Source organism: Pelecanus crispus, chromosome 1 (assembly GCF_030463565.1).
Source record: "Pelecanus crispus isolate bPelCri1 chromosome 1, bPelCri1.pri, whole genome shotgun sequence".
Classification (NCBI taxonomy): domain Eukaryota; kingdom Metazoa; phylum Chordata; class Aves; order Pelecaniformes; family Pelecanidae; genus Pelecanus; species Pelecanus crispus.
Window position 1 is genome coordinate 66,470,818 of NC_134643.1, and position 16,361 is coordinate 66,487,178.

The 16,361-nt window shown below is 42.1% G+C and overlaps 1 protein-coding gene across 1 annotated transcript in view; it reads left to right on the top strand.

Annotated features, from left to right (window-relative positions):
* Nucleotides 1-16,361, top strand: part of DGKI (diacylglycerol kinase iota) — a 137,094-nt gene that overhangs the window by 97,204 nt on the left and 23,529 nt on the right. The window contains exon 25 of the mRNA XM_075705529.1: nt 10,125-10,150. Within this exon, the coding sequence (XP_075561644.1) occupies nt 10,125-10,150 (26 nt within the window). The remainder of the gene's footprint in view (nt 1-10,124; nt 10,151-16,361) is intronic.

Sequence of the window (16,361 nt, forward strand, 5' to 3'; positions counted from 1 at the left end):
AAATGACAGAGTTCTTTCTTTTTTCTCTTTTCTTGTTACAATGCTTTCTTTTTCCTTTTTTTCCATTTGCTTCCATCCTTGCTTGCTTACTTTAGCCCCTGCATTGAGAAGCAGAATCTGCAGAGAAGTAAAGCAGCTCTGCAGCAAAGGCGGCAGGGGAACATATCAAGACAGTCACTTCTTGTACCCTTGTTTTCCATTTCGCTGGGTAAAAGAAAATGACATCTGATAATTTGATCTTTAGGGCCTAATGCTTTCCTGCAAGCGCCAGGCATGTGGTAACTGCATCTGGCAAGAGAAGGGTAGAGGAGAGAGTGGAGCCTACAACGCCACTGTAGAATGTGAATATTCCTCTCTTCAGCTTTATGGAGCGGAAATAGCAGACCCATGCCCCCAGTGACATTAAAGGCACTGGAAGAGGGGATAGCTGGGTTTATTAGTGTAATATAGGATGATTGACAGCCTGTATTCTTCTGGGCTTGCTTTAAGCACTGCTATAAATATAGGGTGAATATCCTCTGGCATGGCAGGCTTCCAGTCCAATAAAAGTTGGAAAAGAAGTGAAGCTTGTAGTTTTAGGTAGTATGTATGTCTGTATTTGTGTGTACTTGTTACTTATTTGTAAGAGTTGAAGGAAGACAAAAAAAACCCCATCCTGGCCCCAGTTTTTTTGAGAATTGCACAGGAATAGCAAGCCTGTGTCCATGTGCTCTGTCCCTGCCATAAGGAGCTGCCATCTGCTCGGAGAAGCGACTGGTTCTTAATGTGCTCTCACTCAGTACCAAGCTGTTTTATCAAAGCCAAAACTAATAAGCTTCAGGGCATGGGTACGAAACACAGTCCTGTACATATGCAACACACACATTGGTATACATAGCGTGTCCAAGCTTTCACACTAGGACATCTCATAATGAGAATTCAGACTGTATTTATTGATACCCAATTCATATCCCTAAGTTCTCGTTTAACAGGCTTGCAAAAAGAATAGAAATGTAGTTTGGTAAAGTAACTGCTCTAGACTATCACACTGAAGTACTACTTTGCCTGAGTTGACAGTGTTAAATTCCAAAAAGTCAAACCTTTGCTATCTTTCTCTAATTCTTCAGATATCTGCATGTTCAGATTTCAGCTGTGGCTGGAAACTGGAAAGTGTCAAAATACCATGCAACAAAAAGCTAGAGACAAAGCATAGTCGTGTGAAAATACATCATCTTTTGAGGTTCTCAATTTAGTATTTTAGACCCACAAAGTTCAGAGTGTTTGGATGAGTCTGGGAGGAATATTTTGACATGAGCCTTCACTTGACTCCTTGAATGAAAAGTAAGTTTTTTCACTAGGGCTGCTTGAAAAATATATTGGTGAGCTGGTTTTGCTTGGCAGAGGTGTGCACAAAAGAGTTTCATTTCTTCTGGAAAATGTTGCTTGAAACAGAAAGTACCTGTGAACCTGGGCTGGGTTTAGTGTGCTTGGGTTGGGGAGAGATTCTCTGGTTCACCTGGGAACTGCTGAGGGACAGGGAGCACGTTCCCCAGGCTGTGCACCTTGGCATGGTTGCTCTGCAGGGAGCTGCCCTTGCCCTTCCATGTCTAGGGTGCCTGTCCTAGTCATCTGGTTGCAGATTTACACATCAGGACGTAGAAGGTGCTGTCCCTTCTTAAAATGCCTGCCAAAGGATTTCTCAGGTGAGAGGAGAAACTTCGGAAAGCTTAAAAGCTTTCAAATGGGGAGGGAGAAAAGTTGTTCCTGCTTGCCTGCTGCTCCTCTGTGCTGGGAAAGGAGCACTAAAACCCACAGCTTTGTCTCAGTAGCTGAGACTGAGCAAGCATTTAGCAGTTCTGGCACAGAGGTGTGTGCATGGGAGAGAGAGAAATACATGAGGAGTGGGGCCATAACACATAGCCTTGCTGACGTTCCTGGCAGTGTTGTTGCCTATGGGCAAGCAGGGACAGACGGACCTGGCTAAATTATGCCAAGAGCTGAAATCAGAGAGCCAGAGGTGGCTTGGAGCCAGTGTAACCCTGACTCCTAGATTCTTGTTTCTGTGCCAGGTGTCTAAAAGTGCAGCACAAACCCATATCTGAAACGCCCATTACAAGTTTTATTCTCCATTCATTACTCTATAGCAGGAGTGTAAAGGGCTCAGCAATTCTGCTCTGCTTAGGACCTGTGTGTTATGCACGTTTACTGAGGTGATTTTTTTTTTTTTTAAAGATAGCAAGCAAGTGAGGGTTGCTTAGTGTTTAGCACTTGTGAAAATGAGGCAGCATATTTATGAACAGAATTGCAAGAATCTGTTTCTGAGGGGTTCCTGTGTTTCAGTCTCTCTTCTCCCAAAACAACTAAAGACTATTTATAAGGAGTCACTGTTTTGCTTTCTGGTAACAAACACACCACCTAGGGGAGCTTCTAGATTGTTTAGAAACCCAAACTGGCCTAAGATTATTTGGGTGGTGTCTTGAGATACCAAGCAGCTGATGTGCTTCATCTCCATCTAGCCTGAGGGCCAAGTGGGGATGTGACTTCTGAATCAGAGTATACCTGATGTGCTTGTTGTCATGGCTTTGCAGTTACCAAAATAATTCCTTTCTCTGGGTTAAATAAAAAGTTAAAGTCGTAGCAAAATGATCTCTGGGTTAATGCTTTTCCAGAAAAAGTAAAAGTACACAGATCCGTTCTTGATGAAAGAGGTCAGATAATTTGTTGCCTGATTGCACCTAACATCTTTTTTTGCTTTTCATGTAGGATGTTAAGGCAGTGTGTAGACCCAGCCCCTTTAGTGCCTGTCCCAGGTCTCTTTAATAAAGAGCTGTTTCAAACAGCATCCAGTCCTTTGACCTCCATTCTGTTTCACCAAAGTATTACATGGTGTGGCTAGATCTCTCTTTCTTTTAGGGTTAGAGCCACATCCGCTACTGCCTTTCCTTTGCTTTTTGTTCCCCAAATTCATCAAGCAATTGACAAGTAGGTCAGTGAGGATTTTGAAGATTTAATTCAAATGTTGAAATGGAAGAATAGCATTTCAAAGAAGTTTGGATCAGGCCCTCTTCAAAATGAATGTCTTGCATTCCCCTGAGATACTGTAGTGTCATGTGGTGATAAGAGAAAGAGAGACCAAGTATTGAAAAAAAAACCCCAAACAAGCCACGATCACCCTACAGTGATCCTGCTGGTCATTTGGAAATACCTTCTTTTTCAAGGAAATAACATGCCAGCTTTCTTAGGTCATGTTTTGACCTTGATGCCAATGTAGAAGTATCTTTTTCAAGATGAACATGTTAGAACATCTCTCTCTCTCTTCTTCTTCTTCTTCTCTTTTTAAATCAAAGTTAAGCATGTTTGGATTTACATCTGATTTTGCAATAAAATCTTTTATTCCCTTGTTAAGCAGCAATTCCCAGACAACTCCTCTGGGTGTCAGTACAACTTCAGGTATAGCGGCATTGTGGTGTTCCAAGCCCTCATTCAAAGCATTCTACAGTGGACAGAGAAATGGTAAGAGATAAAAAAGTTAGACAGGAATGAGAAAAGATATGGAACAATATGAGGGTCACAGATATTCCTGAGACACAGCAAGGAATACATCTGAGCTGCCCTTGTTTTCCTAAGAAGCCCCAGGCTACGTTCCTGTACGTTTGACTGCTTGTGAACAGCCTGAGGCAATGGTTTGTGTGCAGGTAGAGACTGAGGCTGCAGAAGGAAGTTACAGAGATGCTAGAAAATGTACCGATCTTTGCCTTTAACAGAATTAGAAAAAATTAGGCTCTCCAGATTGTTGTTACAGATTAACAGGATGTGTCCAAATGGATTTCTGCAAAATAATAAATAACTTGAATGGAATTTTTTAGATTCAGGGAGCATTGCTTGTCAACGTTTTCCCATGTGTGAGAGGCAGTATGGCCATTGTCTATGAGAAATATTTGAGAGGAAAGAATGACAGGAAAGCTGGGATAGTAAAAGCAGAAAGCTTTGTAAAGAGACTCATAGAATTGCAGAAAAATTTAGGTTGGGAAGGACCTCTGAAGATGATCTAATCCAACCCTCCATTCAAAATAGGTCCAGTTAGATGAAGTTGTTCAGAGCCTTGTCCAGATGAGTTTTGAATATCTGCAAAGCTGGAGATTTGATAATTTCTCTGTACAAGCTGTTCTCCTGTTTGGCCATCCACATGGTGAAAAAGTTTTTCCTAATATCCAATCTGAATTTCTCACATCCCAACTTCTGACTGTTGCTTCTCCTCCTCTTTCTTCAACCAGACTCTGGTTCTGTCTTCGTTATATTTTTCCATTAGGTAGCTGAAGCCAGCAATAAGATTTTCCCTGAGACTTCTCTTCTTACTGAATGAACCCAACTCCCTGAGCCTCTCCTCATATGTCTCCCCTCATATGCTCTCACCATCTCCATGGCTCTTTGTGGAACTCAGTCCAGTTTGTGAATCATAGAATCATAGAATGCTTTGGGTTGGAAGATATCTGTCTTGTTCTCAAGTCTCACAAGTACTGAATAGAGGGTAAAAATCACTACCATCTACCTTGTGGCTGTGCTCTTGCAAATACAGCCCAGTATGCTGTTGGCCTTCACTGTTGCAGGGAACTCTGCTGACAGATGTTCAACTTGTGCTCCGCTAACACCCTGCATCCTTTTCTGCAAAGCTGTTTTCCAGGTGGTAGGCCCCCAGCCTGTCTTGTTGCATACATTTATTCCTCCTGAGGTGCAGGACTTTGCATTTGCCTTTGTTGAGCTTGCTAGGTTGCTGCTAGCCCACTTCTCCAGGCTCTCAAGGTCACTCTGAATTGGGCGTGTATCAGGTCAGAGTGGAAGTGTGGGGAAGCTCTCAGTAATTCTTAGGCTCTTATTTTTCATCAAGTGCCATGGCAGAAAACGGTGATCCCCAGGCTGAACATTATCTTTAACTCTTATTGGGCACCTCCAAGTAGGAGATGATGAGGGATCAGGAAAAAAAGCAGTTCTGCCTTTGTGCCAGGAAGATATGAGGCACTGTTGGCAGCTGGGGCTGCAGGGGACTCACCAGTCCCAGAGGCGTTGATACAGAGTGCTGAATGAGGGGGTTTCCTCACATTTATTTTAAAAATACTTTATGTGCTAAAAATTTTCTTCTACTACAATCAGAGAATATATGAATAAATCCCAATAGAGATGCCACTTTCAGTTCTGAAGAGATGTATACACAAAATGAGAAGGAATAGGTTTAATCTGAAAGCGCTTTCCCTCCCCTGGTTACAGGCAGCTATTGTCAGGCTGAATTAGAAAGTTTGCAGAAATACATTGCTTAAGCAGGGAAAAGGGGGAATGGTCATAAAAACCAGCAGAATTGCTGTACACAGATTGTTATTTGGCCTTTAAATTGTAAATGGCTGGTTTTAAATAGGCCTGGTGCAGATGGTTTCTGCTACAGGTTTATTGATTAAAATAGCTGCTTTACATCAGCTCTGGGTTTATTTCTCCAGAGGCTTTTGTCTTCATGAATAATGTACCCATTTGCTGAAATTTTGTTAGAATTCATCTGCTGGAGGCAGGCTGTATTTCTCGAGGTTCCTAAGCCTTAGTTGACTAGGCTCAAAATTGTGACAGTCCCTGCCCTTCCCTCCTTAGAAATGAATATTCCCCCTTCCACCCTTCCAGTGCTGAATAAATCTAGTGCTTGCACATTGGAGAGTGTGCTTGGAAACAGCTGTGACTGTTTGGCTGTCTGGGGAAGGCTTGTATGATACTGAAGGCTGTCTTGGCTATACTGGGGATTACGATTTTTGCCAGCAATTGATCCAAAGCCTGTAAGAGTGAGTGGAAAAATTCCAGTGAGCTTTGGATCAGACCGTTAACTCTGAGGCACAGTGCTGTTTTAGGTGGGCATATCTCATGCCTTCAGTATCATAAGTCTTCCAATTTGCTGGAAGCATCTAGTGAATGTATGAGTAGGGGCTTTTTACATTATTATTCAGGCTGTTTTATGCATTTCTAAATATGTGTGCCTCATTTCTTGGGAGATCCTTGTGCATTTTGTGTTAAGCACAAAAGGTACTGCTTTGCTTGCATAAGGAATGGTGGAACAGGCAATGTGCAGCTTCCCCTTGCAGACTGAGGCTTGCAAGTGCTGCTCTCTCTTCTGAATAGAGCTTGCCACTCTGCAACAGGAGAACACTACTGCAGGACCTATAGCGAGAGGAGAGGTATGAAGAGCATGAAAAGCAAACAGAGGTGATAACATACTTTCGCTCCTCCTCCCTTCTGATCCCCTTCCCTATCGTCATAGCAATATTTGTCTTCCCTTTAACTAGTCACCACAGCAATAGCTCTTCATAAAGCATCTGTCAGATCAGGGCAGGGGAAAAGTCAGATTAATGCCTTTGGTGAAAATATTTTAAATTGGGCTTCCCTTTCGTACTTATGCATGAGAAAAGAGCGTTGTTGGTGGAACTGCTAATTTAATCACATGATTCTGGAAATGTAGCCAATCATAGACAATCTGGCCTGTCTTTACTCTCTTGGGAGTGGTGGGGGTAGGTGATGAGCCTTTCTTTCTACAATTTCACAGCAAGATAAAACCAGAAACAAGTAACAGTTAATATGAAAAATGAGCGATTCCATTCTGAAATGGCCAAGAACAGGATATTGCAGTGCCTAAATCTTTTTCTGAAGGTTTTAGGCATTTGATTTGTTTTGTTTTGTTTAACCAAATTAAAATCTCTTCAAGATTTCATTTGGCAAAGTCTTTTGACCCAGGTGGGACCACAGCTCTTGATAGCATATTAGTTCTTCTGAAATATCTCTGACCTGTCTGTATTTTTTTTTAAGGCATAAAGGTTGTGGGAATGATAACTTGCTTCTTTATGACAGTCAAACACACAGCTAGAATCACACTCTGAGGGCAGCTGACAGGCACTAGATAGATGGTTACTGTGTGGATGTTAGCAGCTGAGAATCATCCCTTCTCAGGACACCAGTCTGGTGACCAGTGCTGCCACAATATATCCCTCACACTTCTGACAGACCTGAGAGAAAGATGTGCGACCGGAAATATGAGCATCCATTGGATTTTTTTGCTGTCAGGAAAGCCCCCTGTGGCTGTGGAGTTGAGTGTATGTGGTTTAGAGCAGGTCATTAGACTTCCTTTCTTTCCTCCCTTGGAGCCTATCGTAAGCATGGGGTAGACCAGACAATGCATAAAATGTCCAACACTATTCGTGTGGACTTGCCAGCAGCCTCGCTTCCTTACATTGTTACAAGCAAGACTCCCCTTTGTGTAGTTAGGCCAGTACTTGAACGCTCTGGAAAACCTCCCCCCTGCTGAAACATATGGCCTGAAATTATAAGAGAATGTTAAAAGTCCTCTCCACTCTTTGGCAAAATACTTTCTGTCAGTAGTGGAACAAAGGAAGCCTAGTTTATTGTGGTTGAACCTTTGGTTCCACCAATGGTGGAAGATCTTGTTGAGGCTTTCCTGTAGCTGAGATATTCAAAACCTGTCTTGGTGGCTTTGCAGCTATGTCGGAAATTTTAAGCTTATGCTATTGCATTTCCTTGTGAAAGCAGGAATTGTCTCTCCAATTCCTCTGTTAACAATGGATGAAATGAGCCAACAAGCTCAGACTTTATTAGGGTGCGGCAAAGGTGCATATGTACACACCAAGACGCTGTGATTATATAAACCTTATTTTCTCAGGATACCAGGCTACACAGTTCCAAAAGATGCTTGATGAAGTCTTTCAAGTGAAAACACTGCTAGCAGCAACAGTAGTACCTGTTAGATTTCTTACTGTTCAACCACTGTGTTGAAGGCATGCAACAAAGGTACATGTCAGTAGCATTTTGAAAAATACGTACTAATTATGGGCACACTAAATATGCACAAACATATTTTTCATTCCTCCCTTCAATGTTTTAATTAAGAAGGCAGTATTGTAATAGTGTCTCTCCTGTTGTTGCTGCTTTAAGGAACTAATGACATCTGTTTTATCAGGCATAAAGAAGAGCCAAATTATAGGATAATCTGTACTGTTTATTTTATTCTTTCACATAAAGATCTGAAAGGTGGTGGAACGCTGCAGTTGAGAAACAAAGGAATAAATTCTACTGATGCTGTGGGATACTGCATTAGCAATGGGTGGAGAGTCAGGATACGTGAGTTAAGGAACCTGGTATGACTCCTGCATGTAAAAATATTGTTAAGCACCTAAAAATTTGCACTTCTTGATATGGCCCATTCTGCACTGTTTAACCTTGTAGGAAACATGGTGTGTTGAGTTTTGACCTTGAGAAGGGTTTCTGCTGGGGGTTGTGGAGGAAGACCTGAAACTAACTGGTCAAAGCAGTGGGACAGAGTTCTAGTGATGCCTGCTAATCCTCTGGGTTACCTGCATTCCTTCTGTATTTCCACAGACATGGCTGAAGTGCAAGGGCAGAGCTGGCCTGGCTGGCAGCAGAGCAAGATACATGCCTAGGATGTTCAGCAGCAATCAGAGGATTTAATGGGAGTAGAGGATTAATTAATTCTGATCCATACAGACACATTGGCTTCTTGCACAGTCAGAATCTTAATTGGGCAATCACATTTTTTCCTTTCACAGTGACCACTGCTCCAGCTGTGCTGTAACTCTCTCCTCTATTTCTTTGCAAATCTCTCTCTTTTTCAAAAATAAAAATTTGCATACCTCATTAGGAAAGTTTCCTTCTTTTCTTTCCATCTTTCCTGTTTGCATCTACATATTTGCATATCTGCTTCTAATCCCTCAACCTTCATTTTCAGACCCCTGTTATGGAATGACATTGTGACTCCTTCCTCAGCTCCTCTATTCCTCTAAATCCAGGGTTTCCAACCCTTCTTTTCCCCCCCTCCAACCCCCAGCCCCTGCTGACTCAGTTAAATATACTGTGTTCTTTTCCTCTTTGTTCCTTCCTTTCCCTTCACCCTCGGTGGCTGCATTTCTTACGTCAGCTTTGATCTGTTTGCTGGGAACACTAACATTTTTAAAATCTTTAGTAATTCGTTATTTTTTTGTACCTTGGTGCAAAATTAAATATATCTTGGAAAGGAAGCATGAGTTGTCCCATTCACTGCAGGAACAAACTCCTTGTTACCTGGGTGGGAAGGCTATATATGCAGTTGAAAATCTTTCCTGGGGAAGTGCTGAGGCAATGGTCCAATCCACTCTGTGCTGTCAATCTGGTCTAAATAACCAAGGCACATCCCAGATTTGGCAGTACAGTTAGCCCCAGTTTTGCTAAGCCAAGCTACTGCAGCAAAGGGAAGAATGGAGGGCCAATACTTTACACCTCTTTAGTTTCCTTTGTTGTGGGTGCTGACCAAAGTGATGAGGAGTGTGATCCTGAGCATTGGGAGCTGTGACACAAATCTCTGGAATTCAGTGGGGCCCTTCTGCTCATGAGCAGGGGCACTGAGAGGTCCCTCATGTTTTATAACCCCTCACTCTCTTGGAGTATTGTCAGAGGCTTAAGCCACTGGTTAGGGTATCCTGTAACTCTTGTGTTGCTGCTGCTGTGTTGCTTTTTACTATAGTTACATCTGTCCAGACACTTTTTTTGTGTGTGTGTATGTGTGTCTATGTTGTTTTTGTGAAGATGGCATGAACTAGTATTAATTATGACTGGTGTTTTATGCCCTCCACCACATTGACTCATAAGAAAAATGGCCATCTTAATGACTGCAAGTTCCTCTGAAGGTATAATTTCCTCAGCTACCCCTAGCTGTGAGGTTTCCTCCTGGCCCACACTTAATTATGGTCCCTTCAATAATCTCTGAAGGATGAGGACTTTCTGAACAGTAAAGTCAGCTATTTCCAACAGTAACAGTAGTCGATAAGTTCTCTGCCAAGTACCTACAGAAAGTCTTGGCATGAGTGTTTAACAGTGCAGCTGCCAGCTGTCTCATGGACATGACTCCATACGGCCATTCTGGTCGGCAGAACCTGCTCTCTGTCTTTGCCCTTTTCTGCTCTTTTCTTGTCAGATGCCTTCCAGCCCTCCCTTCTAAGTTAGCCCAAGAATGAAACCTTCCAATTCCTCCATACTCTATTCCCCACAGTGACACTGAACCTTATTTGTAGCCTTTCCATACCAAAGATTGACTGGACTTTGTTGTTTTATTCCAGGTCACCGGTTTCTTCAGAAGATCAAGGTAAGATGTGTTTTATAGGTACTAATAGCATATTAAAAATGAGACTAAAGACTAGCTGTAAGCTGTGTTTTAACACAGTTGTGGTGGAGAAAAATGACTTTATAAAAATGAAACTTTGATGTTGCTCAAACTTTGTTCACTGCTAGACATCAAGTGCTTGTTCATTTAGTTCATTTAGTTGGGGCTGGCAGAAGTTAAGCCTGTGTTGAGTTATTTGTGAAATTAACCTTGCTCAAGCAAACTGAACTATTGCAAGCGTTTGCAATTTATTCACACGACTGCATAGGGCTTCATCTATGAAAAATTATATGTGGGCTTAAAGGACGATACATGGTTTTTGTGGAGATGAGCCTATCTCTTACAACTTTTAGAGGACAGCACCTTTGTAGCAGAGGAGAGTGGATTGTGTTTAAAGGTTTGAACCCAAGTTATCTTGGGTTAACACTAAAATCAGTTTGGTAGCATGGTGTGGAATTTAGTCCTGCTAGGAGCTTCCACATATAAAAATCTCATGGCTTGAGTAGCAAGAGTTGCAGGTTATGGTAATATACTTGCTCTGAAGGAGACTGAAGGATCTGATCTTTCCCTATGGACTAAAGAGGGAGTTTGCAGTAACTAGCTGCTTAATAACTATGACCAACTTAGGTGCTTAGAGCTAGGTGGTATAAATATCCCTCTAGAGTACATTAAAGTATGGTTGCATTGGTACTGAAATCCAGAGGCATACTGCAAGTGAGGTGGTAATTGCACCAGCAGAGTTGCACAAGGAATGAAGGAAAAAAAAAAAAGGGAGATTGTAACTGAGACAGGGAAAGTTCATCATGTAGCTCTGAATCTGGAATATTATTTTGGACCACAAAAGAAAAAAAAAAAATCTATTTTCTTCTGGCATTTAATTTGTACACAGTTACACAATCAGCAAAATTTCTGGACAGTACAATAAGTATTATTCAAGAAAGGTTCACATGGGGAATAGTAAGGACTATTGCAAATGGAGATGTAAGGAGGTCCGAGCCTGGAAGTATGTCACTGAAGTATGTGCACTTGGAGTGTGGAGTGACGAGTTAGGTATCAGCCTACATTGTCCTTGGCTCCAGCCAAGATCTTTTTAGTCCAGTATAGTGGCTGTCAAACATATCGTCATTAATAAATTCTCTTCCATCTCCTTGACGTGTCATTTCTTAGTGAAGAAAGTTATAAGAAAGTCATAAAAACGGACAAACGTGTCAGGCCAAAGATATATCTAACCAATCTAGTCCATTCCTAGTGTCTGATAGCAATGGATCCCCTGACAAATAAGAGCACAAGAATGGCAGAAGTATACAGTTTGAATTTCCTGGTGTACCCTATCAACTTCCCGTGATTTACAGCTCATTGGCTTTGTGAACCAGAGGCAGTTTTCTTGTTTAATAGTTCATCTGCTTTTTACCATGACCACAGCTTCTTAATATAAAGTACTGGAGACTTGTGAGAAGTTAACAGTATACCCCATTTCTCCAACCCTCAGAAGAAATTTGAAAACATTATGTTCTAATATAGTATTTCAAGACCTGGACTCAGGCTGCTTGTTGGTGCATAAGCTTGTTAGTGATAGACTACCGTTGCTTTTTCATTTCTCTTGCATTTATTCTATTGCTCCATTTTTATCTGCTAATGGAGCGACAGACAGTGTAAATGTATTTCCTTGTATATCTTTAAACTTTAGTATTTCCCACTGTCATAATGCTTTCCTTCTTTCCACTGTTTTTATACTGTTCACAAAATCTTCCTGTTTGCCATCTACCATCTGCTGCCAGGGTCTGGCTTTTCAGGTTTGATAAACATCTCTGAATAGCGTCTTCCTCCCCTTTCTTCCCTTTCTCCCATAAGAAACCTCCTCTGAAATGCAGAGTGAAAGGCCTATGTTCCCTTGACCAATTAGTGATGTGATAGCGCTAGTTGTTAGAAGTTTTGTGTGGAGTATCTAACTAGATTTGTCATCCATGTAAATATGTAGGAGCTTCTCTCAAACACAAAAGATTTCACATGCCCCAGTGATTTTTCAGAAAGAGAGGCCCAATACTTGGATTTCCTCTCTCCCACTATGCCATATACAGACCATGGTAAACAACCACAGTTCTAGAAGGAAAACGTGACAGAAGTGCTGTAGTACAAGCTGTTTTGAGCCTAGGTGCTTCTCAGCCCGCTTTATGCATGTGTGGAAGCATCTAAAATTAGTCTTGGATCTGAAATCTCTTATCTAAACAGAAAAGGGAGGATCCAGAACAGAGCTGGAAACTTATCTCTGAATTGTCTTTTATGGTGTTTATGCAGACCTCTCCTGGTATATTTTTCTTGGAGTAGATATCCAGGAGTCAATTTTGAGACTCTTGGTTTCATTAATAATCAGTACTCAAGTGCTTATTTAAGATGTTGAACATTAATATGTAGTTTTATAAGGCAATAATGCTTTGGGGTGCACAATGGGACAAGATTCAACTGTAGAATAACCTACCCTCACTGGCATCACTCTGTCCTGTGTTCCAGCTGCTCTTCCCTATTATGGGGCACCTTTCTAGTCCTGATTTTCTGATGACGTGATGTGTTGGCTGTTACTGAGAAAAGGTGCTTTTGTCATTTGTGTTGGATCTTTTGCTTTAACTTCCCATTTGGTTCCTAATCTTTGTTTTCTCTTCCTTAATCTTCAGTCCTCATTTTTTCTTCTACTGTTTCTCTGTGTTTCTTTCTTGCCATCATCTTTGTCTCCCTTTCCAAACTTCTCTTTCCCCTTGACCATGAGGTTTCATTCTGCGTAGGTTCTTGCATTGTGCTCCTCACTTTGGTTTCTGAATGTCCTGCTTCTCCTCAGTGTGGACTGCCCCCTTCAAGCCTTAGTTGCAAGCAGTAGCTGTAGCAACAGAGTTGCTACCAGAATTAGCATCTAATGTGAGTGGCACTTCCATTAATCCCTGACAGGACAATGCATTATGCTGTCTTGAAGAGAGCGTGAGGATAAAGCACCATCTGTCTGGGACTGGGCATCTACTGAACAATTGTAACAGCACACAATGCTCCTTGTTGTGGACGCGTGTTAAAGGCACCTTTATCAGTTACAAAACAGAGCCATTTTAATTGGCACAGAAAGGGAAACACTACTGCTAGAAAATCCCAAACTTCATAAGAAAAAACCCAAACCTCTTAAAGATTTTAGAAGGTTTGTGTCTTTGTTCTCGGTACAGGTAATTAAGAAATACATAACTAAAGAGTGAAATCCATCATCTTATCTCCTTTTTTTTTTTAATAAAAAAAACCCAACAACCCCCCCCCAAACCCCCAAACTACAAAAAGAGCAGACAAAACCCCTTAACCCCCTAATTCCCTAACTGACTGACCAAGTGGAACAAGCTAAGTAAATACCAAAGCATGGTAGTTTAGACAGGGGATTAGGGTGATGGCTGTGAAGAATGAAATGGAAGGCCTACCTGTTCAGTCAGGTGGGCCCTGGTGCAGTTACATGCCCTGCAGCCTTGGAGGACAATGGTCTTTCTCTGGGTGTTGGGACTAGCTGAGAGTCAACAATGGGCAAGTGGCAGGGCCAGAGAAGTCCTGGTGGATGTCATGAGGGAGCGGACAGGCAGCTGCCCTGTTAGTGACAGGTACCACCTGCTGTATTTGGACTCTATAAAAATCCTGGTTTTATGCTTAGGAGGCCTCAAGCTGTTGGAGGTTATTGAAAGAAACCGTATCCATTGTTTCTAGATCAGTTATGGTACTGTGATGGGAATGCAGACTTCTAATGCATTGCCTGGCCAGTACACAGTCATTCCCTGACTATCATCGGATAAATGTTTGAGGTTTACCAAACCCTACCTTCATCCAGCACCTTTCAGTACTGCACTGTACACTGTATGTATGCTAGATCATGCCCTGCCCACTCTTATTCACAGCTGGCCTGCAGAAACCTGTCTACAAATTTTCCAATGCTAATGCATTGAATAATATTCTTATGTTTTACGTTACCTTTGGTCTAGCTTCATCTGGGTTATCTTTACCATTCTTTTGTTACCCTGTGTAACTGAGTTGACTGTTCTTCATTGCCTGAGCAACCGAGCAAATGACTTCCATTTCCATTTCAGTCTTCTGAAAAAAAAAAAAATACCGGCAAACTCTTGAGTGGTCTGTGGACATTGGCATGTTATTTATCTAATGGCAACTTGGAGCTGATGCAGCTAACACTTGTTTGCCTAACTTCAAACAGAGGAACCTTGCCTTTGATGGAACTACTCAAAGTTTTAAGTGGCTATACTAATGCACCTCAAGTAGCAGTCAACCCCAGCGCTTAGTCCTTATGCATCTGAGTTGCATTCTGATCTGGAGACAGGAGCTTCCAAACATTTACGTCTCTGGTCTCTTGTTCTTCTTGTTTCTCTACAAAGCCATGAAACGGCTTTTTGCCTTGTTCACTTCTGGCAGACATGCTTTTTTGCTGCATCAGTATAATTTCTAGCAAGCTTTGCTGTGATTAAACTCAGTTGTTGTTTGTTTTCTTTTTTTCCCTGCAATAGATTCCAAATTCATGAGGGAATAGGGGACAATTTAGAAATTAGGACAAGAGGCAAATATATTCAAAAGAGAAATTTTGGAGACAGTTGGTTATTACAACGTCATAATATGATACAAAGGGTGAAGATCAAGGATGATATTTCTACCTGGAAAGATGAATGGCAATACTCAAAAGATCTTTCAGATTCTGGCAGATGATGGTTCTGTGATCATACTTAGAGTCACCCAGTCTGGATATCCTATTCTTAGGAGGGATTTGTGCAGACCAAGGAATGCATTAGAAGTGAAGTGGGTTTAAATGGTGACCTTCAAATTAGCCTCTGTTGGAAAAGTTTTCCACAGGGATTGCTTGGCCCAGGTTCAGACTTGAAGCTTGGGGTGGGAGGTGTAATTCTGTCTCTAGATATCCCTCTGGATGGAGAGCGCTGCTGTATGAATTATAAGGAAGGGAGTGATCAAGTTTGTGCATGGAAGGCAGTGACAGCTCCACCCCATACAGCAAAATACTTTGCTATGCAGTATCTGCTCCTGCCTTGGAGGCAGAAGGTGCTGTGCATTATAGTATTTGCTCCAGTCTGCTCCATTAAAGAGAGGAGGTCTGAACGCATGCAGGGAGGACAATGGCTGTAGGAGCCCCAGAAAAGAGCACAAGAGCTGAGAACACTTCCTGGAACCTCCAATACATTGGATTTCCTGTTGTCCCTGGTGGCCTGTGGGAACAAGGACTTCGCTCTCTCAACCTCCTTTCTTCTTTCTGGAGCCACTGCCCCCTAGTCTTGCTCATCATAGTCTGCAAAGGGACATTCTTCTCAAGAGTCTTTTAAGTATCTGGCCATCCTGAATAAAAGGACGAGCAGGGAACTACAGATGAACCCAAACGTCTCAGTGCTGGTAGAATAAAAAAAAGGCACCTCTGTTTTGTACACCAAATTCCTTCAAAAGAGAGTGATGGTTTCGTGCAGCTCCAGCTGAGAAGCTATATTCTTCAGGGTGATGTTGCAGCCGTTTACCTAGCAACAAATTGAGATGTCTTGGAATGCTTTCTCTGAACAAATCAAAGACAGTACAGTGGGGGGGCTCCTGACTGCAGGTATTTATTTTGATTAATTAGCCACTTTGGGAAGAAAGCCCTCCTGGATAGCGTTTTGAAAGAATGTCTGTGGCCAGCTGAGCCGACAGTTGCTTGGGGATCTGCTCTGAGTTTGTTCATTTACTTCTCAGCTCCGCAGAGGCTGGTATCAATACAGAGCTGTGGTACCCATAGCAAGAGAAAGCATGCTGTCAAAAATTTCTCTAGGGCTGAGGGAGGTCCTTTCTGCCCAAAACCTTTAAAAGGTGCCTACACCCCACCTCTTACCGCATCTAAGCAGGCTGAGGGGTTAGCCAGGTAGCTGGGATGAAGAGGTCTGGCAGATGTGGGCATCTGAATGAGTAATAGAGGAAAAACGGGAAACATTTCTTTCCAGATGGCCACTGCCATTATCCCTTTCCCCTCAGGAGGAAGTAGGAGTAAGGAATGTGCTATCTGAAGCAGGGCACCTATTTTCAAGGAGAAGCCCTGGGTAACCTTGCAGTCTACTTTGCTCCTGTTTTCTGTTTCTGATGGAGGCTGCTCGTGGTCAGATAGGACAGGCAACTTGGTAAAATAAAACAAGAAAAGAATTCACTC